Here is a 24,769-nt window from a genome sequence, read left to right as displayed (position 1 = left end):
TGGCGAGGGGCACTGCTCGTGAGATCTCGGAGCCTGACATAAATGCATTCGGGGGCCCGTATTATGTTGGATAAAAAGTGTTCATTAATGCCGACATTTGAAAACACTTTGCTCTGTGCCTTATTTTTAGCCTGGGAATAATTACAAATATTAAAATAAAATTGCACGGTGTTTTCTCTTTCCTGCCTCATGCTCTCCCAGCAGACCCACCCCTCGGTCCAAGCCTGGGTGGGTTTCCAAGGCCTTCCACTGCTTTTGATTAAAATCCCAGCGAGGTGGAGACCAATGTATGGAAAGGAGAGTGTCTGCCTGTCTTTCTGCTTAGGTGAGTTTGAGTAAGGGACTGTAAACCCAGCACCTTCACTTTACAGATGGGGAAGCTGAGGCTCAGAAAGGGGGCATGACTTGCCCAAAGGTGAACAAGGCCCCAAGGCCCCAGCTGAACCCAGAACCCAGGCCTGCCCACTGCCAAGTGCAGCACTGCCTGTTTCCCACCCTGCTGTCTGCTTCCCTGAGATGCTGGGACCTCTCAGGCAGATCCTGGGCCTGTGTGCCCTCACTCTGAGTGACTCCGTCAGAGAGCTGGCACGAGATCTCCACAGAGCCCTCCAGGTTGCAGCATAATCTGGGCTACTTGCAGGGCGTCATTCTTCATCATCTTTCTAGGCACGGGTTTTTATTTAAGTTTGTAGCTCAGAAGGATTCGCTCTGAGAGCCTCTTTAACTCCTTCTTTATCTCATTCATTCATTTTTTCACTCAGTCTGTGGATTTAGTGCCCACTCCTGATTTGCCTCTGAGGGAGGAGAAAATCACAGCATCAGTTGTTGAAGATCATCCAGTTGTTCACACTCCAGACCATGAAATGTCCTCATTTCCTCTCTTCCTCTCACTGTCCCCCCGTATCTACACTGTATTTTGAGAAACAGATCCTGTGGCTGGACCTTCAGGATGGATCCTGAACCCCAGGACTCCCCCCAACCTCCACTGACTCCACCCTCTTGGAAATGCCATCCTTCTCGCCTGGACTGTTAAAGTAGCCACCTCCCTGGTCACCCTGCTCCCACCCCAGCCCCCTCAGTCCATTGTGCACACAGTAGCCTGGGGAGTCCTACTGAAACATTTGTAGACCATGTCCCTCACCTGCTGTAAACCCTCCTGTGGCTCCTCATTCCTTTCCAGGGAAAAAGTCCTAGTTCTCACAGTGACCTCCAAAGCTCTGCCCTCTACCCTTTGATCCCTGACTTCTTCTCTTCCCCTACCTTCTCCCACTGCACTGGCCTCTTTGCTGTTACTCAAACAAGCCAAACATACTCCTGCCCCAGGGCCTTTGCACCTGCTATCCTGTCTCCTAGAATACTCTTCCCTTGAGATGGCCGAATGACACTCTCCCTCCTCTTCTACAAGTCTGCTCAACTGCCCTCTTCTCCCAAGGCCTTCCCTGGCCCTACTAGGCAGGACACACATCCCTACCCCAGACTCCTATCCCCTCCCAGCTTTGTTTTCTTCCCTTGCACTTGATCAGATTCTCACTTACTCAATTTCTGTATCATGATTTCTTCTGTTGCTTGCCTCAGCCTTCAGAGTATCAGCTCTGCAAGGGTATAAGTTTGGGTCAGTCTGACTTAGGTGGTGAATGCCCAGTGCCTAGAACAGCCCCCATCCCTCAAAGATGCTCAATAAATAGCTGAGAAAATGAATTTATTGGACATCAGTTATGTGTCAGACACTGGGTTAACACTTTACATGCATTATTTTATTTCACTTTTTTAAATGCCAAAAAAGTTGGGCCCAATTTGGTGATATATGTGCTGTTACTTTTCTCTATTGTTTTTATTTCTCTACTTTTAATAGCTGCATATGAAATTAAGTCAAGTAATCCTTGATTAAATATTGAAATTGTTAAAAAGAAAAATGACAAACCCCCCCCCCAGTCCTAGCCATCTAGATGCTCACGATCTGGTTAGGAAAATAGAACAACATCCAGATGAGAAGTTAGCCTGAGCATGGGCGTGTCATCAGATGCTGACGATGGGTGAATGCGTGGCGCTCAGGGGAGGTCAGGACGAAGCATCAACTCTCCCTTAACTAGAACAGGAGCCCCGATCAGGATGCCTGGTACTTCTCCAGACATCTCTAAAGAGCGTCCCCCACTGCTATCAGTTCCTCTCCAGCCTGAGGATCACCCGAAGGATGACACACAGACAGTGACAGTCGTTCTTCAGCAGACATTTATTGAACACCTCCTGTGTGCAAGGCTGTGTGAACAGACAGATCCACTCTCCCCTGATGGGACTATGACCTAAAGAACTGACAAGCCCAGCCATGAGATGGCAGCTTCTGGAGCTAGATGGGCAGCTCTGGCTACCATAGCAGAGGGCCACAGACCAGGCAGTTTAAACAATAGAATTTTATTTTCTCACAGTTCTAGAAGCAGGGAAGTCCAAGATCAAGGTGCTGGCAGGGTTGGCGTCTGGTGAGAGGTCTCTCCTTGGTTTGCAGATGGCTGCCTTCTTACCGCGATCCTCTGCTTCTGCATCCCTGGTGTCTCTTCCTATAAGGACACCAATCCTGTCGCATTCGGGCCCCACCAGTATGACTTCATTTAACCTCAGTTACCCCTTTAAAGGCCTTATCTCCAAATACAGTCACATTCGGGGTACACAATTCAGTCCTCCCACCTCTTGGCAGTTTTGCGTGGATTGAGTGAGTTAATTGCGTAAAGCACTCTATGTGTTTAAGGGTCTTAGGGAGAGTGGGTAAGATACGCCTCTGGGGCATGTGCATAGTGGGTGCTCAGTAAGTGCCACCTGCTGTTGTAGTTCCCGAACTCCTGCCTGTGTCCATTACTGTCGCAGGCTGAGGCTTTGGGGAAGGATCTAGAAGCTGGACCTACAGCCCTGGAAGAGGGGATTTCAGAGCTCAAGCTTGAATTTGAATTAGTGTCTTACATCTGACGATTCAAAATGCATTTGTGATTTATACCTGAGTATTTGAAACAGTGACAGGTGGCCAAATGTGCTAATTTTATTCCATCCCATCAGGCTCTAGAAGTGGCTTCTGCCGGCTCCTGAGCCTCAGCTAGGATGGGGCCTCTCTGGGACCCTCCCTGACCCTGCTCTGGGAATGCCCCTGAGATCTCAGAAGGCCAGAGAGGATCCCTGCCTTCTGCCCTGTCCAGGCAGGAGCTGAGAGAGCCCACCTCAACAACAGCTACCAAAAACAAGAACCAAACTCTTAGTTCTTATTTAAGCCCCAACATTAAATTATAATTTTCATTTGCTCAGCCACATCAATGATGTATGGGAGAGTGAGAGTTAGTGCCCGCCTGGGAACAAGGCCCCCAGCAAACTCACTCTGTGAGGCAGAGGAGTCAGGTCCTGCTGAAAGCCCCCAGGCACTAACCTCTCTGTCCACTGCCCATCTGCAAACCTAGCTAGCTCCTCTAGCTCTCTGATATTCCAGGCCCTCATCTGGGAGATTCAGTCCCCAGTGAGGGTTGGAAGCATGGGCTTTGGTGTCTCCCTGAGCTGGGTCTGCATCCCAGCTCCCACACGGTGTGGTCTTCACCCTTCTGTACCTTGATATCTTCATCTGTTAAATGGGCCATAACACCCCCATCGACCTGGGTTGTGAGGATTAAATGAGTTACTATGTTCGTCTAGTCAAGGCTATGGTTTTTCCTGTGGTCATGTATGGATGTGAGGGTTGGACTGTGAAGAAGGCTGAGCGCCGAAGAATTGATGCTTTTGAACTGTGGTGTTGGAGAAGACTCTTGAGAGTCCCTTGGACTGCAAGGAGATCCAACCAGTCCATCCTGAAGGAGATCAGCCCTGGGATTTCTTTGGAAGGAATGATACTAAAGCTGAAACTCCAGTACTTTGGCCACCTCATGCGAAGAGTTGACTCATTGGAAAAGACTCTGATGCTGGGAGGGATTGGGGGCAGGAGGAGAAGGGGACGACAGAGGATGAGATGGCTGGATGGCATCACTGACTCGATGGACGTGAGTCTGAGTGAACTCCGGGAGTTGGTGATGGACAGGGAGGCCTGGCGTGCTGCAATTCATGGAGTCGCAAAGAGTCGGACACAACTGAGCGACTGATCTACTACTACTCTATGTGTCAGATACTCAGTAGTCATTGTTACTGTTGATGATAATAATTCTCCTATCAGCCGAACAAGGTAATTGATAATCGCCTTTTACAAGTTGTAGGACATCAGAATTTTATTGTGAGTAAAAGGGATTTATCGCATAGGGTAAGATATCTTTACAGTCCAAAATACATGTATTTCTCTCAACACCCAAGAAGCTCTTCACCTGGCTGTAGACTGCTCTCGTGGTGTGCCTCCCTGAGTCTGCTCCTTGCTCTTGGCTAAATACATCCCCACGCGCCTCCCTACCTTCAGCCCCAACTGTGTCCTGGATCAGGATTTTATCTCCTAATCGTCTCTCCGGTCAGTTCTTTTCTCCCCGTCTCCACCTCACCCTGGGCCTGGACCATCACCTGCCCCAGACCCTGCAGAGTGCAGCCTCTGAGCACTCACCACAAGCCCCTTCCCCTCTTGCACATCTGAGCCAGTCCCGCCGCAGCCTCATGGTGGCCAGGGTTTCCTCCTGCTCCTCTGCACGGCCCACAGTCCCTCCTCCATCTTTCCCTGTGCTCCCTGCACTGTGCTCCACACCCCTCCTCCTTTCACTCTGAGCCCTCCTTCCATCTGCTTCCATGTCCTCGCCTCCGTTACCCTCCGTGAACCCTCCTCCTGTCTGCTCCCCTCAGTGTCTGTGAGCCCCCAGCTCTCTGCTCCCCTTGCTCTCTGTGCCCCTCACTCTTTGCATGTCCTCACTCTCTATGGCCACTTCCTCCTTGTCTCCTCTCAGTCTTCCTTTTTTATCTATTTTTATTTATTTATGTGGCTGCATTGAGTCTTGGTTGCAACATGCCGGATCTTTGATCTTCGTTGCGGCATGCAGTGTCTTTTATCGTTGTCGTTCACAGACTCTCTCGCGGTTTGGGGTTCAGTAGTTGCAGTGCACAGGCTTAGTTGCTCCACGGCATGTGGGATCTTACTTCCTGACCAGGGATCAAACCCATATCCGCTGCGTTGCAAGGCAGATACTTTACCATTGGACCACCAGTGAAGTCCCTTCCCCTCATTCTTGCTCTTCTTTGCTCGCCATGTGCCCCTAGATCTTCACTCCCCAGAAGGAGAACCAGGCCTCTGAGGGTGTTAAAGGACATGCTCCCGCCCACCTCTCCCCTACCCTGGGCTGACGCCTTTCCTCCTCAAATCTCCTTCCTCTGCTTCCTCCTCAAAGGCACTGATTCTGAGACCCTCTGAATACTCACCTCTCAACTGCCCGTCACTTGTCAGTTTCTTCCAGAATTCCTGCAGCATCAGATTCCCCCTGTCTCTCAGAACCACAACGGCCCACCGTCCCCAGAGCCCAGGACCCAGGGGTAGAGGGCAGCTGTTATCACAGTGTGTTTAACGGAACCCTAGTTTTATTCTCTGATGCAAATGTTCCGAGACCAAATGTATTTGGGAAAATCCTGGGCTACACCAAGCTGAAGAACGCTTTCTCCTGTAGCTCTTGTCAGAGCATCCAGTGTGCTAGTGGATTTGCACAGTCCACAGAGAAGGCAGGTAGATCCAGGCTTGATCACACGTCCCTGTTTTCACACCCAGGGCGCTATGCAACACCCTTTGAGAAGCAACGGTTTCTAGTTGCAGTTCTGAGCCCTGGAATGAGAGGAAGCTGGGCGTGGATACCAGCCCCATCAATACCTAGTTCTTTCCACATTGGCCAAGTGACTTGGCTGCCCCGAACCTCAGTTTCTTCCTCTGTAGAGTGGGAGCAGTAACCGTGCTCACGTCTCAGGGCTGTCTGCAAAGGTGCCAAAGAGAAGGCACTGGACACAGAATAAGGGTTTAGTTTCCGGGAACTCTGACTGTTCATTGTGGCCAGCTTGGCATGGAGCTGTTCTCAGTAGCCAGTAGATGTCACTGCCATCTCAGATGGCTCATGAAAGCACAGCCTCGGGGGTCCCCAAACTTGCCATTTTTTAGCCACCTGACAGACAAGTGCTCGGCAGCTAGAACAGGCTTTTGCTTCTCTGGCTTAATCAGTTCTACACCTGTTACTTCCAGACTCGGGACCAAACACGTTTTCACCCCTTCTATTTCATCGGGTGGTGTGAATGCCGCCTGCTTCATCAGAAGACGCTGAGCTATTTCTGATGGTGACCTTCTTGGTGTCTGTAGCTGGCCGCCACCTCGTCCTCCTCCTCTTCCTCCCCCAGATGGCCTTCAGAGATCTGCCTGTCACAAGCCAGATCTGTCCTTCTGGACCCTTTCCTCCTGCCCTTCTGCACGAGGGGACCCAGCCATGAGGCAGAAACACGTGGCCTTTTATTTCTGCTTAGCTCACCTGTTCTCGGCATGTGGGTGAAATGCATTAGAGTTGCAGCTCTTGGAAAAGATATCTTGTATGGTTGGAAAAATAATTATTTGCTTTATTAGAAAGCTCTTTTTCCATTTTCCATGGTACTCTTTGCCATGTATTAGTTAGCCCATTCCTCCCCCAACAGCCTCTTAGGCAAATGGAGATTATTCTTCCCACTTGGTAGATGAACAAACTGAGGCCAAGAGATTCTTCATGACATTGGGCTCAGCACCTGATCAGACTCTGATACCATCAGACCTGGCCTTCTAGAAACAGTTAGGGTCATAACTCTAAAACCAGACTGAATGAGGCAGAACTTCCAAATGATCACTGTCTTCAAGAGTCATATTTACTATGAGAGGCCCTAAATTTAAACTAACTCAAAGTTAATGCCATTCCAGGATGTTTTTTGATCTCTGCTTTTGAGTGTATTGTCCAGCCATTAGGTGAACCTCTAAAACAGGTATCAGCAAATATTTTCTATTAAGGGCCAGAGAGCAAATATTTTCAGTGTTGCAGCCAGAGTCTCTATCACAACTATGCAACTCCTCCACTGTAGCAGTAAAGCAGCTAAATGGTGACTGTCTCGGTGTCTGTAGGTACAGTCATTCATAATGATTGTAGCTGTGTTCCAATAAAACTTTATTTAAACAGATGAAGGGTCACATTTGGCCCAAGGGTCATAGGTTTTCTAACCTTTAATCTAAAACAACGCTGTCCAGTAAAAAGTATAATGCAAGCCACATAAGTAATTTAAATTTTTCTTGTAGCTACATTTTAAAAAGTGAAAAGAAATAGGTGAGTTCAACTTTAATAGTATATTCTATTTGACCCAACATGTCCACAGTATTGCTTGCTCCTTGGAAGGAAAACTATGACAAACCAGGACAGCATATTAAAAAGCAGAGACATCACTTTGCCAACAAAGGTCCATCTAGTCAAAGCTATGGTTTTTCCAGTAGTCATGTATGGATGTGAAGGTTGGATCATAAAGAAGGCTGAGCACTAAAGAATTGATGCTTTTAAACTGTGGTGTTGAAGAAGACTCTTGAGAGTCCCTTGAACTGCAGGGAGATCAAACCAGTCAATCCTAAAGGAAATCAGTCCTGAATATTCATTGGAAGGACTGATGCTGAAGCTCCCATACTTTGTCCACCTGATCCAGAGAGCCCACTCTTTGGAAAAGATCCTGATGCTGGGAAAGATTGAAGGCAGAAAGAGAAGGGGACAGCAGAAGATGAGATGGATAGATAGCATCATCAACTCAATGGATGTGAATTTAAGCAAACACTGGGAGACAATGAAAGGCAGCGGAGCCTGCCATGCTGCAGTCCATGGGGTCACAAAGAGTCGGACACAACTTAGCGACTAAACAAAAACAAAAAGTCCACAATATTGGGCTTCTTCGGTGACCCAGTGGTGAAGAATCTGCCTGATAATGCAGGAGCCTAGGGTTCAATCCCTGGATCGGAAGGATCCCCTGGAGTAGGAAATGACAACGCACTCCAGTATTCCTCACCGGGATAATCCCATGGACAGAAGAGCCTGACAGGCTACAGTCCATAGGGTTTAATTGGACATGACTGAGCGACTGAGTGCACATGCACATCCACAATATTATCATTTCAACATGAAATCAATATAAAAATTACTGAGATATTTTACATTCTTTTTTTTTTTTTTTCATTCTAAAACCTAGAAATCCTGTGTTTTACACATACAGCCTATCTGAGTTTGAATAGTCACATTTCAAGTGCTCACTGGTCACGTGGGCTAGTGCTTACTGTGTTGAACAGCATAGCTTTTGTGGGGCAGGCTGACATTGTAAGGAGACAGTTGCACAGATCATCGGTACACAACTGATAAGCACCATGAATGGACAGTAGAGGGTGCTGTGGGTTTGCATGCTGCATTGCTTAGGCGTGTCGGATTCTTTGCAACCCTGTGGGCCATAGCCACCAGGCTCCTATCCATGGGATTCTCCAGGCAAGAATACTGAAGTGGGTTGCCATGCCCCTTCCAGGGGATCTTGGTGCTATGGGGCATGGACTGGGAAATAATAACAGAACTTTATGGCACTCGCCTCTACTTCTGCCCTGAATTCCTTTTTAGAAGTCAATTTTGTTGTTCAGTTGCTCAGTCACATCCATCTCTTTGCTACCCCATGGACTGCAGCACACCAGGCTTCCCTGTCCTTCACTATCTCCCAGGGTTTGCTCAAACTTATGTCCATTGAGTTAATGATGCCCTCCAACCATCTCGTCCTCTGTTGTCCCCTTCTCCTCCTGCCCTCAGTCTTTCCCAGCATCAGGGTCTTTTCTAATGAGTCAGCTCTTTGCATCAGGTAGCCAAAGTATTGGCGCTTCTAATGTATCAAAGTATCAGTATTCTAATGTATTATAATCAGTATTCTATTGTATCAAAGTATCAGTCCTTCTAATGAATATTCAGGATTGATTTCCTTTAGGATTGACTGGTTTGACCTCCTTGCAGTCCAAGGAAAGTCAATAGAGCTTATTTTTTTAATATTTATTTAGTTAGTTGCACCAGGTGTTAATTGCAGCACGTGAGAACTTTAGTTGCGGCACGTGGGATCTAGTTCCCTGTCCAGGGATCAAACCCAGGCCTCCTACCTTGGGAGTGTGACGTCTTAGGGCTTGCTTCGGCAGCACATTACTAAAATGTGAGTGTGGAGTCTTAGCCACTGGACCACCAGCAAAGTCCCTCAATAGAGCATTCTTATGCCTTTCCCCAAGCTCCAGCTACTACACATGCTTAGCACAGACAACCATAAAATGAAGCATTCAGATTTTCTCCTGACTGATCTTTGATGATTCTCCATCTAGGGTTCTGGAGATGAGTTGCTTTTGTTTCTCAGGGCTTTTCTTGGACCCCAGGTCAGCAGCACAGCGGTTCCTGACCTGGTACAGCCGTAGGTAGCATCTCAAGGCATCAGCATCCAAATGGGGCCTGAGTGACTGTCCCCACTGGCTGGGGTGGTTTTTCTGTCCAAGAGAAAGGGGCCCACTTCTGGATTCAGAATAGTAATTTCAGCCGCCAGACCTGGTGTGAATCTCACTCTGCCATTTACTTACTGAGTGACCTTGGGAAAGATACTTAACCTCACTGAGCCTTGGTTTCCTCATCTGTGATATGGGGATAATGACAGAAGCTACCTCCAGTGATTGGTGTGTCCATGGAGAGATATGATTATGAATAGTAAGAGCGTGTGGTACATGGTGGGCTTGCCAGGTGGTTCAGTGGTAAAGAATCCTCCTGCCAGTGCAGGGGATGCGGGTTAGATCTCTGGATGGGAAGATTCTGTGGAGAAGGAAATGGCAACCCACTCCAGTATTCTTGCCTGGAGAATCCCCATGGACAGAGGAGCCTGGTGGGCTACAGTCCCTGGGGTTGCAAAGAGTTGGACACGACTGAGTGAGCATGTGCACACGATACATGGTAAACTCTGAATATCATATTATTATGATGATGATTGTTATTTGGGCATCAGGGATGTCCCTCCAAACTCTAAATTAGTTGCCCCCTCTTCGCGTTACTCTGGAGACCCCAGCATTTGCATCACCTCCTCCTGTGTTCTTTTTGTCGTAGCTGTGTCTCCCACTCAGCTGTGAGTCCCCAGAGCAGGAACTGTGCCTTGTACATCTTAGCAAGAATGAAAACCTTCCCTTTGCCTAGATTCTAGGACATTTGTTCCGTCCATCACCAGCTTCCCCTAATGGAGAGAGAATTCCTGATGTTCCTTCCACCCATCAAACTGGGTCAGTCTCACCACACTTACACACTCTCAAGACCCCTGTGCTTTTCCTTTGAAGTGTTTAGCACATGTAATTAATGAATTATCTGGGGAATCTGCTTTAATGTTGGTCTTCGCGCTGAACCGTGAGTCCCATGGGGTGGGGCTGGAGGCTGCACTGTTCGCCACTGAGCTCTCAGTTCACAATGCATGGCACATAGTGGGTGCTCAGGAAATGCTTGTTGAATGAATGAGACTGTCATTCACTCTGGAAGGTAAGCGATCAGAGACTGTTCTCAGAATAACAAGAGAGCTTAAAGAGCTTTTGTAACTGACCTTTTTAAAATCACTTGCTCAACATCCACCATACATTTCTCGCCACCTCTCTTAAATAACAAATTCTCAGTGGACCTTGTAAAACCTTCAAGCTGTGCTGTCCAATAGAAATATAATATGATCCATGGATGTACTTTTACATTTTCTAATACTTACATTTTAAAAAGTAAAAGGAAACAGGTGAGATGAATTTTAATAATATATTTTGTTTAACCCAGCATGCCCCCAAATTTATCACTTCAGCATGCAGTCAACATAAGGATAGCTGATAGCGGTCGTACAGTCTCTTTTTTTGAACTATGTCTGAAATCCAATGCATATTTTGTACTCACAATACATCTGGATTTGAACTCACCACATTTCCAGTGTGTGGTACCCACATGAGGCTCTTGGCTGCCATACTGGAAGCTGTAGAGAAACCACTGTGGTTTTCAAATTCGTCCCAGAGTATATACCACTGTGTGAGGAGGCAAGGCTTTCTCACACCTAAGAAAAGATGAACACAGGTGAAGATGATCATGCAGTACTGGGCAGAACTATCCCCATAAGAGACAAGAAGCAAGGGTTGATCATACCAAGAGGTGACATGCCTGTGGGGCTTAATGCCTGTGGGGCTTAATGCCTGCCAGAAACTTTGCAGCCACCTTTCCATCGTGCTAATTCACTTGATCTTCTAGCAGAACTTTGAGGGAGGCTGTCCTCTTATTATCCCCGTTTTACAGAAAGGAAAGTAGAAGCACAGGAATTGAAGTGACCCACTTGATCAAGGACAGATAATAAGTGGTGGAGCTGGGATGTGAACCCAGGCAGCCTGGCTCCAGGACCTGTGCCTCGGTTGGTCACCTCTGTGAGAGCAGACTGTCTCAGAATTGGCCCCTGACATTTCTCCATGTCACAGACAGGACCTAGAGTCTCTGCTACCCAGTTGGGATTTGTTAACTCAACTAATTATGTGGAGCCCCTTCTGTGCACCAGAACACACGCTCACAGAGCTCACTTGTGAGTGAAAATTGCTCAGTCCTGTCCGACTCTTTACAACCCCATGGACTGTACAGTCCGTGGAATTCTCCAGGCCAGAATACTGGAGTGGGTAGCCTATCCCTTCTCCAGGGGGTCTTCCCGACCCAGGAATCAAACTGGGGTCTCCTGCATTGCAGACGGATTCTTTACCAACTGAGCTATGAGAGAAGCTCACTTGGAGGGGAGGAATTCAGTAACAGACTCTCCCCCAGATGGCATCACTGGGATTCGTAGGAAAAGCCCAGCTCTGAAAGAGGGCGTTGACAAATAGACACTCTGACAGATTCATCATATAGGAAGTTGGCACCAGAGGGAGAGGTATATCAGTGTCAGGGAGAATAAAGCTCTGTTCCAGTCCAAACGGGGATGCCCAGCCTGGTGTGTCCTCGAGGAGATAGGGATGCTGTCCTGTGGGTGCCAGGAGCTCAGCCCAGCAGTATGCCAGGGAGCCCCAGGACTATGCCGAGGGGACTGTCCACCAAGAGCCAGCATCAGGTTAGCTGCGAGGCCAGAGCTCAGAATTCACAGCAGGAATGGAGGGAGGAGATGATGCTAAGCCCCAGAAATATACCTTATGGAGTCTCACTGGCAGGACAAAAAAAATGCCCATAAGCAAGAGAACAAGTACATGAAGGTAGCTCCTCACCACTGGTCATCAGTCATTGGTGTGTTCATCAATCAGGAAGCATTTATTGAGCACCTTTGGTATGCTAGGAACTGTTTGACATAACTGTCACTCAACATCTGTTGAAACTGGTATCTTACTAGAGAGTCAACAATTTCTCTTTAATTAGCAGTGTCAAGAAATATGCTCCAGATGTGTCCCTCTTTCCCATAAAACATGTGTCATATTTGAATCTCCAACATTGCCTGTTAATATCAGTAATAATAGTAAGAGCTGTTAATAACCTACTGTGTGCCAGGCCCTGTGCTAAGTACTTATATACAGCTTCATTTAACCCTCATAGCTGGCCTGGCAAGTAGTTTCTGTTATTTACCCCATTTTACAGATGGGGAAACTGAGGATCAGAGCGGGGCAGTGACTTGCCCAGCGTCACACAGCCAGATGCAGTGGAGCTGGGACTTGAACCCAGACTTGCTACGCCATACTTGGAACCTTCATTCCCCTTCTTCCTCCCCTCAATCCCATGTTTGCGCATGTGGAGAATGATCACATTTGCTTATAGACTCCGATGCCATGGTCACACGTGATTCTTTCTCTTGTTGTTTCCAAAGGTGGTGGCTCTTAGTAAGAGAAGTCAGGAGGCCGAAGCCGCTTTCCTGAGTGTTTACAAGCAATTAATTGAAGCACCAGGTAAGACTTGCTTGGGCTCCATAATTGAATAAAAAACAAAAAGAAACGGCCATGAGGACTGTTACACAGGCGCCTTCTCTCAGTGGGTTCTGGGGACAGGCCAAGACTCCTGGGCAAGGCCAGGCCCTGCCATGGGTAGGAGTTGTGGAGACTGAGGGGGTCTACACCCAGTCTGGTGTGATGTGTCCCCACCCGACTTGTCTGTCTTACCACACTGCCTTCCAACAACAGCCGGGGAGCTTTGGGGAGCTCCTAGTGAGATCTCCCACCCGGATCTTCTTGAGGAGCCGACGGTCTTGACCACCAGAGCCCCCATCCACTTCCCACCAAGAGCAGAAGGCACCCAGTGCTCCCTGGCAGCAGAGGGCGCTGGAGGAAAGACTGCAGATGTTTCCACCAACATGGCATGGCCAACCTCAAAAACTTGATGTTCAGCCAAAACCAAACCCACACAGCACATACTGTATGACTCTATTTACATCAAAGATGAAGACAGGCAAAAATTAATGGCAGCACTGTTCACAGTGGCTGAAGGGGGAGACAACCCAGATGTCCATCAGTGAATGAATGAATAAAATGTGGACTATTCTTTAGCCATCAAAAGGGATGAGTCGCAGACACATGCCACAGTGTGGATGAACCTTAAAAATATAATGCTGAGTGAATGGAGCCAGATACCAAAGGTCACACAGTTTATGATTCCATTTATATGAAGGATCCAAAAGAGGCAAATCTGTAGAGACAGAAATTAGATTAGTGGTCAGCAGTCTGAAGGGAGGAGAGAATGGGACTGAGTGCTTAAAGGGTGTAAGGTTTACCTTTTAGGGGGATAAAAATGTTCTCAGACTAGATAGAGGAGGTAGTTGACCAACATCATGAATGTATTAACTGGCACTGCATGGCTTACTTAAACATGGTAAATTTTGCATCACAGAATTTCACCTAAAAAAAAGGCACTCATGCTGTGAGAAGTCAAGAGAGTGGTTTTTCTTGGATGGGGTGATAGTTCCTGGAAGGAGCCTTTGGGCACTAGATACGTTTTTTGATCTGGGTGTGGATTACAGAGATTTGATCAACTGGAGAACCTTCAGCTGTGTCCTTGTGCATATGAGATATACTTCTGCAGACAGTTTCCCGTTTTTAAAATGGCCCATCCTCTGCAACTTCTTCATTTATTGACCTAGAAATGGGAACCCAGAATGTAGTGATTTGCTTAATAATGGTGGAGCTGGGAGAAGGCCCCACTCTGCTAACCCTCTCCACCCAGACAGCCACTCTATCCATTCCCAGTACTCCACACAGCTGCAGGAATTAGTAAGGTCAGGAGTGACTGGGGCTGGGGGTTTATGAAGAAGAATGTGAGGTCCCACTCTAGGCTGAGCCACGGAGAAGGCAAAGTCGTTTCTAGTTGATGCCAAGGTCGTTTGTGAGATCTCTGTGATGGGGATGGGAAAGTCTCTCATTCCATCTGTCTTGGGCAACTGGGGTGGTGTAAATAGTGTCCTCCCCAAATGTTTGTCCACTCTGAACCTCGCAGTGTGACCTTATTTGGAAGCAGGGTCTCTGCAGATGTCATTAGTTAAGGATCTTGAGATGAGACATCCTGGACTTAGGGAGGACCCTAAATCTGCTGAAGGGTCTCCTTTTAAGAAGAAGAAAGGGAGTTTTAGGAACACTGAGAAGAGGGCCATGTGAAGACAGCACAGAGGTTGGAGTGATGCAGTTGCCAGCCAAGGCATGCCTAAGACCACCAGGAGCTGGAAGAGGCCAGGAAGGAGCCTCCACTGGAGCCTTCAGAAGGAGCACAGCCCTGACAACACCTTGATTTTGGACTTCTGGCTTCCAGAGCTGAGAGAGTAAACTTCTGTGGCCTTAAGCCACCTTAGTCAGTGGTGCTTTGTTATGGTGGCCCCAGGAAACGAATACAGCAACAGTGATGTGACGCTTCCCTCTGAAAGCACGTGGACTGGGTGAGGAGGGAAGTCTTCTAGCCTTTTCTACTCAAAGTGCGACCCAGGGGCCAGCAGCATTGGGTTCGCCTGGAGCTGATTACAAATACAGAACCTCGGGCCACTGAAGCCTCTGCATTTTGACAAACTCCCCAGGAGATCTGGGAACACATCACAGAGAGGCACTGGCCAGGTATAGAAGTTGCACCGGCTCCACCTTCTGCACGATACGGGCCCCGAGGGAACAGGCCCGGCCAGTCTCAGTCACCCTGGCACCGATGCCTCACAGTCAGGGAGAGATGGGACGACTCAGCTCTGGGCACATTCAAAAACTATTTCCAGAACATCTGTTCCATGTCACAACTTGGATACTCGTGAGAGGCTATGTTAGTTTCCTATGGTTCCTGGAACAAACTGCCGCAAACCAGGGGGTTTAAAACAACAGATTCTTATTCTCTCTCAGTTCTGGAGGTCAGAAATCTGAAAACAAGGCGTGTGGGCATGGCTGTGCTCCCTCTGAAGGCTCTAGGGGAGGATCCTTCCTGGCCTTTCCCAGCTTCCTGTGGCTCCAGGTGTCCCTTGGCTTGTGGACGCATCACTCGTCTCAGCCTTTATGTTCACACAGCCTTCTTCCCTGTGTGTCTCTATCCCAAATCCCCCTCTCCATTCTCTTGTAAGACTGGTCATTGGATTTAGGGGAAAAGGCAAGCCACTCCAGTACTCTTGCCTGGAAAATTCCATGGACAGAGGAGCGTGGTGGGCTACAGTCCATAGGGTTGCAAAGAGCTGGACATGACTAAGTGACTGAACACACACACAGAGAATCCAGGATGGTCGCACCTTGAAATCCTTATTTACATTTGCAAAAGACCTTTCTTCCAAAAACAGGTCACATTTGCAGGTTCCAGGCATTAAGATACAGATGTTTGTTTTGGAGTCACCATTCAGCCCACGGCAGTGGCACCTGGAGACTCGACTCACTCTTCTCCAGTGCCGCGCCCCGCCCTGCTTCTGCACCCTTAGGAAGGCAGCCTGGCCACATTGGTTTTCTCAGTCAAAATGCTTGGGTGGCAAGAGTGGCCGAAACCAGACAGCACAGCCCTCCAGGCTCTGTGCCTACCCCCGTAGGGACCTGACCCCCCGTGGCTTGAGGCCAGGGCAGCTTTGTCTGCAGCCCCGGTCATTGTCACCCTTACTCAGAGCCACAGCAGGCACATGGCGGAGAGTCCAAGAGGCTGTCCCATTCCTTGCAGCCTTTTTGCTTATGATGTCTCTACCCTTATCAGAACTGTCTAGGAAAAAATTTTGGAAAATGACACCCTCTTATTTCCCACTCCTTCCTTTGGGTTGCACAGTCTCAGTGGTGAATGATGTTGGAGGATGACCTGTATGGACTCCAAAGATACCTCCCACAAATCCACACTCAAATCCACACGCCCAACTACTCCACTGTGCCTCGTAGTACCTCTCATGTAGCACCAGGGGGCAGCACTGAGACGGCTTGTGTTTCCAGGTTCAGATCCCAGTTCAAGGCCTGCCTGTACCACTTACTCACTGGTTTACTGTAGACGAATTAACTCACCTCGGAGCTTCACACTTCTATAAATTGGGAGAAATTTATCAGCGCCTGCCTCATACAGTCACTGGGAGGCTTCCTCGTGCGTGGCACATGGTGGCACTTGCTAAGTGTTAACTGTTGTCATCACCTGTGTGTCCCTCAGACAAGTGCAATTCTCCAAGCCTGGGACTGATTTATACTGAATGTGTGTACTCGGAATCCAGTACACAGTAACCGCCTAGTAATTGTTTGTTGATTGAATTAGAAAAAAGATTCAGATGCAGAAAAAGGGAAAAGAGCTATTTAAATGAAAAGGTACTTTTTTCAACTAGTGCCTTCTGTTTGTCACGTGTCACCTACTCAGATGGCATTTATCGAGTGCCTGCTGTGTGAACAGGGACCATGACACTGGAAACGTGGCCGTGAGTCTACCGAGGCAGACGCAGGCCCTGCCCTCAGGGAACTTGCATTCTGGTGGCAGAGGAGAACAGACCATCAGGCCAGTAACCTGTTGTCTCAAATCCAGGGGAGCGTTTGGGGTAAGGAGGGGCTTACATCCCCCCCTTGGAAAAAGAGCATCATTTCTGGGGTTCACGATGGGGCCCTCATCTTTCTGGAAGTATGTCTATTAACACATGAGTCCAGAACCGCAGTGCCAGTCAGGGACCGTGGGAGCTCCCCAGAATGGCCTGGAACTTCCTGGAAGGTTCTTGTGCCCTCTTGCCCCTCTCCCCAAAGGGTCATTCCAAGCCTGGTGCTGACTCCATGTGTCTGACTTTGCAGCTCTACTCCCCAGAAATGGAGGGGCCAGGGGGGTACGTACATCCCCAGCTGTCACCGAGTTAGAGAGAAGGAGCCTTAACTGATGGAGACATACCGCAGGAACAGCCCCTTCAGGGCTCTAATTCATTTTCAAGACATTTAAGAATAACAAAATGTTTTAATGATTTCTTAGGGGAATTAGGAAGACATATTTTTGTTCTCATTAAATTTTATCCTCAGACACAAGAACCAAATGTCAGATGTGTTGTTGATGCTCAGAGCTTCCCTGCTCACTGTCCCCGCCATACACACCCCACCCCAACCCCCTCCATAAAAATAACACTCCTGGAAAATTTGCCAGGATGCACACTCTCCTGTTTTTATATTTCTTGACAGGCAAATTATTTGTCGAAATACTTCCTCCTCCCCCTCCCTGCCCCCCCGCCGCCACCAAGCCACACAAGTCCTGATTCAACATTTTTGTTTTGAGTGACTGCTGCCAACACAAATCTTTGGCAGAGAATGCGATATAGCGTGATTGCTCAGCAAGTATTTTGATAAGTGTGCAGCCTGTATGTCTGTAATTACGAAAGAAAACCGTAAATCTTTTGGATATTGTTCACACAGATGTGGTGTGAAGTGAGAAAAAAAAGCAGTAAAACGTGTTAAAAGCATAATTAATGTCATTGTTGTGGAGGATGATTTGATTTAAACCTTTCTGACTTCTGTACCGGTGATGGCTGCTTTCTTTATTGCGCTCACAGTCACTAGGTACCGACCCGAGTTCAGAGAGAGCTAACTTACTGAGTGATTAGTTAACAGTGAAAAAAAAGGGGAAAATTTAAATGAAAACAAGGAAAGAGGGAGTTAGAGGGCAGGCAGAGGAACACTGCTGAGGAGATAAGAGAGGTGAGTGCTCCTCCCATTTTTTTTTTCCTCTGGCTTTACTTTGGTGTTTTTTAGACTGATGCAGGAAATGGCAACCCACTCCAGTGTTCTTGCCTGGAGAATCCCAGGGACCGGGGAGCCTGGCAGGCTGCCATCTATGGGGTCGCACAGAGTTGGACACGACTAAAGCAACTTAGCAGTAGCAGCAGCAGGAAATGGCAACTCCTGGCACGCATTTGTCTCTCTGCTCCTTCTTTCAAGAGGCAAGGCTGGACAGCTTAGGTGATGGAGGTGGTAGCATCCGACTCAGTGGGGTAGGACTCTCAGCTTGGTGTTTCTGAGCTGTGTGACCTTGGGCAGGGACCTGAACTCCTCTGTGCTCTGGTTTCTGTGTGTTTAGCCGAGGGATAATAGAACCTGCTAATCCATTGCCGTGAGGATCCTATACCTGTGCATGAAAGCATTTGGCAGGGTTTGATAATCAGCAGCCCATTGCAAAGCTGACATCAGGGTATAAGTTACACACGTCACACACGTTGGCTGTGGATTTCATTCAGCTCTGTCAGTTGTCAAGGATGTGGGGTGAGAGATTTAGGGAAGAGTTGATGAATGTGCAGTAGGAAAATACTTTCCAATGTTTAAGATCTTCAAATTTTTTCTCTGCAGTTATAAAAGTTACATATGCCTACTGTCAAATTTCAAAAGTACACAAAATAGAAGGGAGGCAGGGGAAACCATACTAGAAAAGCAGTGGTAATATTTTGTTGTTTTTCTATCTGATCTTCTTTTTCATGTACTTTTCAAAACAGTCATTCATTCTGCATGTACCATTTGCAGTTCTGATTCCTTTCACTCACTACAAGCATCTGTATTTCCCTGTGTGATTACAAATTCTGAGTAACTTTGGTTCATCTTGTGTAATAGTCTCTTGCGTGGCTGTATTATAATTTACTGAACCTCATTCCCAACACTGGGCATTTGGGGTTCTTGGGAATGCATGGCATATTGGTACTATGCTGTAGTTCTGAGGGTGAGGAAGAAAACTTGGGAAGGAACATGTATCCACATATTGACCACAAACCCAGGAATAGTCAGAAAGACTAAGAATTCTTTTTTCTTCTTGTTGATTTATTTTGTACTCTTTCATTTCTTAGTTACACTAAATATCTTTTCATATGTGGGTGAACCACTCATATTTATTATTTTATCAATCACTGGTTTGCATATACTTAGCCCATTTTTCTAATAGAGAAATCACTTTCTTATTGATTTGTGGACACTCTTTGTGTATTAGGGATATTAACCTTTGTCCTGGGAAACGTGTTTCATAGCTTCTCCCCTAGTTTGCCTTTTGTTTCTTAACTTTGTTCACTATGTCTCTTGTATATGGTACATGGTAGGCATTCAAAAAATATTTGCAGAAAGCAGGAAATCTTACCAGACCTTTGCTTTATGGCTTCTTGATTTATTGTCATATTAAAAAAAAAAAACCTTCTTGCCTGAAGGTTATATAGTTTTTTAAAGTACTTTTGTGATCTGAATTTTTAGAAATTTGAATCTTTGAAGCATCTGAAATATATGTTGATGAAAGTAGTCTTGAGGGAGGTTAAGAATTTAGCGTTGTGTCTATCCCAAATGGCTAGCTCTGCTGCCATCTAGTGGATAAGCCACCTTCGCGGATAAAGGCAAAATAGATTTTAATGTAACAAGAGATCCGTCATTGTCTCTGGCACCCCTCACCTCCTTCCCTTCCTCCCAGTACAAACATCTGCCCAGTTGGTCCTCTAGGGGTCAAGGGAGCACAGACAGGTAACATAAAAGAGTATTTAACCCATAAAAAATGCAGAGTTTAATGATGACAGATTTTCCCAAAGATGATACTTAACTTCAGAAGGCATTGTCCCCCACCCTTGTTTTCTGCCATTTCTTCTGCCAGGAGTGCCCCCTGCCCTGGCCTCCCGTCTTACTCTCACTACCCCTGACAGCTAAGGGTTGAAAGATGATTAGAGGAGAGCATCCAGCGTGATGCTGGTACCCAGTGGGCGCTCAGTGAATGGCTGTGCCCTTTCAGAAGAGATGACAGGAGTTTCAGCTGTGGCTTTTCATCAGCTCATTCTCTGAGCATCTACTGTGTGCTGAGCCCTGTGGAAACTCAAACCCGAGTCCTACCCTGCCCTCAGAGTCCAGCAGGGACCATGTGACCCCAAGACAGACAGCCAAATCCAGCAGGAAAAGGGCTCCAAGGTGGGAAGGCCAGGAGGGATGCTGCAGGGAGAGCAGCCTTTGGATTTGGTTTTAAATGATGAGCTACCCTCGTTGCAGGTTGGTTTCTTGGGTGCTTCTTCTGTGTCAGGCAGTGCACTCAGCCCCTTACAGAAAGGAGTTCATTTATCCCGACTGCCCCCATGGAGGTACATATTGCCATCCTGCCCTACTGTACAGCTGAAGCAGTGCAGACTCAAGAAGGTCAAGCCACTTGCCCAGGGTCACACAGCAGACAGGTAGTGAACACTGAATCTTCATCCCTGACTCCAAACGCTGATGCAGGATTAATTTTAAAATTGAAAGGGCTGTAAGGGATTTCCTGGCGGTCCAGTACTTAAGACTCCATGCTCCCAATACAGGGAGGCAGGAGTTCGATCCCTGGTTGGGGAACTGAGATCCCACATGCCGCATTGTGCGGCCCCCCCAAAAATTGAAGGAATTGGGACAAAACCATTAGAGATTTGACATCCAAAGAGAGTGAAAAACAGCTAATGGTCTCTGCTGCCTGTAGGTTGAGAAGTTCTAGGCTGAGAGGGTGGGCCCCTTGCAGAAGTGCAAATGCATCAGCTGGAGGAAGATCGTTAACCCTCATAGACAAGAATGCCTGGTCTTCCCAGCCCAGGGCTCCAAAGGCTGGTATTATACTTTCATTGAGGGGAAACTGAGTCACAGAACTCTTAATTTCAGGGGGCAGAGCCATGCCAGGAGGGGCACTCACAGGACTCCAGGCTGCAGCACCCTCTCACTGAGTTGGGGCCACTCCCCATTCTGCCATCTTGTATCCTATATCACACCCGACTCCTCCGATCCTCAGTTTCCCCACTTGTGAAATACAGATGCTCTCACCTCATTGTAGGCCCACTGGGTGGATTCAGTGGGGATAGAGGACACTTAACACGGTGCCTGGCGCAGAGGAGTGGCCCTGTGCAATTCATTCTGCAAACACTGAACTCCCGCTGTTTGCCAGGTACTCTACCCAGCACCAGGGCCAAAATGCTAAATAAAACACTGTGCCTGCCTGCCTGGAACTTTCTGTGCAGCCCAGTCTATGGAAACTTTATTTTTCTTACAATGGACATGAGTCTGAGTCCCAGCTCTGCTGGTTCCTAGCTGGGTAGCCTTTGAGTGAGTAGCTCTACCTCTCTGCGCCTGTTTTCTCCTCTGGAAATGCACACTTACCTCCTGGTGCCTCTGGGAGGATTAAGCGAGGTAAAGTGTGTGAATTCCTAAGCTGGCTGTCTAGCACACAGTAAATGCTCAGGAGACCAGTGGCTGCTGTTGCTGTTGCCCATGGTGTTACTATCACACCATCTACCAGCGCCAAGAAGGAAGACCCACTCCAGCCCCCTCTGTCCATGCTCAAGCCAGGAGACCTCGAAGCAGCCAGCCCTGGCGGTAGAGGGAAAAGAGGGTGGCGGGACCCCTGGCCTCCATTTGCATACAAGGGCTGGGCAACTCATCTGCTGTCAAAAAGTTAGGATTAAAGGATCAAAGGGAGGCTCACTGCCTCCGTTGGTAGCCTGAGCCTCCCGCCCACACAGGCGCCCGGAGCCGGGGCCCAGATGGGAGAAGGCTTCTGTCTCAGAGAGACTTTGGAGGGGCACACGCATACTTCTGCATATATGTGTTTCTAAACAGCCTCTCGGACAGCTTTTGCGGCTCTCGTTGCCTAAAAAAGCTCTTGATGCCACTTTCCTTCAGATGGACACAGTGGGAGGAATGAGACCGCTCTTCCTAGATTCACCATTCTCCCCCCACAACCTCGTAGACACTTAAAAAAAAAAAAAAAAAAAAACCAACAGCATCAGCTAGTGGTAGAAGATGGAATAGAGGGTATTCTGTTCGTCTCCTCCTACAGTGGCTTTGGAAAGCCTGGTGTGGGATTAAAATATTATAAATCTACTGGCAGTATTCTCTAGGGGTTTAGATCCAACGTAACCAAAATGAATTAGTCATTTTATTAAGCAGTTTATGCATAAAGAGCAAGCTGATGGCTGTAAGACAAAGGCATGCCGCTTCTCGACGACGCTCCCCCTCCCCGCCTGCCCGTCAGGACCTGCCACCTCGGATGGTTCATATTTGATCTTCTGTGTCTGCCAGCGTGCTCAATTAATCCAAAGGATTTGTAGTCAGACCCTTCTGATTTGGGGTCCCCTGTTTGGGGCTTTTTAAATTCAGGTTGAATCTAAAGCCGTTTGATTCTTGCTGCCACTGCCCTTGTCTATGTATCGACAAGGTATGTTGCAGGAGTGAAGTGGGGGAAATAAAGTCCCGCTCACGGCTCCGGGCAGCCTCGTGTCTCTGCTGAAAGGTTTTCAGCGGAAGTGTTGAGCCCGGAAGCAACCTGGGCTCCTAGGCTCCAGACGAGGTGCTGTGGGGATGTTGTGTCACATCTGACACTAAGATACGAGACTTGCCAGACCCCGGACGAGGAGTGGCACAGGTCGCTTTGGAGACTAGGGGTCAGCGGGACCCAGCGCTTCCCCAGGCAGAGCCACCCGACAGAGGGCGCAGTCACGGTGTACGCGGCACAACATAAACTGTGAACGCATTGCGCGCCAGGTATCGCCTTTCTACTTCCTTCTAGATAAAGTCACAGTCGGGTGCAAAACATCTTAAATGCCTACAGAACCTGTGAATCTTCCCTTTAACCATGGAAGAGCCAGCTTCAAGCTGGCAGTGGGGGTGTAACTAGAATTAACAACACCCTTGGTTTTTCCTTTGTATTTATTTTTATGGGTGAATGCGCCTTGTTTATAACACAGAATTCAATGATCTGTTTACAATAGTGAGATACATATTCCTTTAAAATACATTTAAGTTAAAACATTGAATCACATAAGGACAAGTGTCATATTGGTAATCTTCAGGGGGGCAGGTGGATGCAGCTGAAATAGTGACGTGAGGACCCCAGCATCTGGCTCTTGAGCCACATGGGGTTCAAATCCAGCTCCACCGTTTTCAACAAGAGGCTTCCCTCTGCTGGGCTGCGGTTTTCTTATCTTGGAAGTGGGGATGATAGCGATGTCTCCTGTGGTTGTTTTGATGATTAAATGAGATATAAATACATGCAAAGTACCTGGCATTTGTCAGGGTGCAGTGTGGGGGCGGGGATGAAGAAATGTCAGTTCCCTGGAGCTTTTGGCTCAAGATGCTGGGTGGTCATCTCATCTACTCTTTACCCCAGCTTCCTGGATTTGGGTGCCCTGTCTGCTCCAGAATGAATGGTTGCTAAAGTTAGGGGGCCGAAGACCAGAAACTAGCCAGCTCTGAACCCAGTCACCACCCACCAGCACCCAGAACGGCCTACAGGGTGGAGAAGCAAAGCTGGCACCAAGAATTGCCCAGGCGTCGCCAGCCTCTCCAAGCCCCACATCTTCATCTGTAAAATGGGTCCGTTGCTGTGAGGATGAGGCTAAGTTGTGTTTGTGGGACAGTAACTTGGGGGGGATGGGTTAGGACCATCTGCCACCCTTTCTTTGTCTGATGGGGGCTGTTTCTCCTGGTATTTCTCTCTCAGCCCGCTGCTGGCTTCCTCATTTCCCTCAGGGCTCTGCTCAGATGTCTCCACCTTCATAAAGCCTTCCCGGACCTGCTGCCTCAATTAACATCCTCCCCCCCCCCCCCCCCGGGCACATCTCTGGCCAAGCTCTCTCCTGACCCTGCTTTGTGTTCCTTCTCAGCCCCCTTAGAGCCTTTGATTTACCTGTCCTTTGTCTATCTCTCCTCTCTAGAATGTCAGCCCCAGGAAGGCAGGAATTTCCTCTTACTGCAGTTCAGTCGTGTCCGACTCTCTGCGACCCCATGAACCACAGCACACCAGGCCTCCCTGTCCATCACCAACTCCCAGAGTTTACCCAAACTCAGGTCCATTGAGTTGGTGATGTCATCTAACCATCTCATCCTCTGTTGTCCCCTTCTCCTCTCACCTTCAATCTTTCCCAACATTAGAATCTTTTCAAATAAGTCAGCTCTTCGCATCAGTGGCCAAAATATTGGAGTTTCAGCTTCAACATCAGTCCTTCCAGTGAACATCCAGGACTGACTTCCTTTGGACTGGTTGGATCTCCTTGCAGTCCAAGGGACTCTCAAGAGTCTTTTCCAACACCACAGTTCAAAAGCATCAATTCTTCTGTGCTCATCTTTCTTTATAGTCCAACTCTCACATCTATACATGACCACTAGAAAAACCATAGCCTTGACTAGACAGACCTTTGTTGGCAAAGTAATGTCTCTGCTTTTTAATATGCTGTCTAGGTTGGTCATAACTTTCCTTCCAAGGAGTAAGAGTCTTTTAATTTCATGGCTGCAATCACCACCTGCAGTGACTTTTGAGCCCAGAAAAATAAAGTCAGCCACTGTTCCCCCATCTATTTGCCATGAAGTGATGGGACCAGATGCCATAATCGTAGTTTTCTGAATGTTGAGCGTTAAGCCAACTTTTTCACTCTCCTCTTTCACTTTCATCAAGAGGCT

The 24,769-nt window shown here is 47.9% G+C and overlaps 1 protein-coding gene across 1 annotated transcript in view; it reads left to right on the top strand.

The window, feature by feature from the left end:
• CUX2 (cut like homeobox 2) overlaps positions 1–24,769 on the top strand; it is a 101,825-nt gene that overhangs the window by 30,578 nt on the left and 46,478 nt on the right. Inside the window, 1 exon segment of the mRNA XM_070386172.1 lies at positions 12,793–12,871. Coding sequence (XP_070242273.1) covers positions 12,793–12,871 — 79 coding nt within the window.

Source organism: Bos mutus, chromosome 17, assembly GCF_027580195.1.
Source record: "Bos mutus isolate GX-2022 chromosome 17, NWIPB_WYAK_1.1, whole genome shotgun sequence".
NCBI classification, from domain to species: domain Eukaryota; kingdom Metazoa; phylum Chordata; class Mammalia; order Artiodactyla; family Bovidae; genus Bos; species Bos mutus.
The sequence above is the reverse complement of the archived record's forward strand: the minus strand, read 5'-3'. Positions and strand labels throughout refer to the sequence as shown.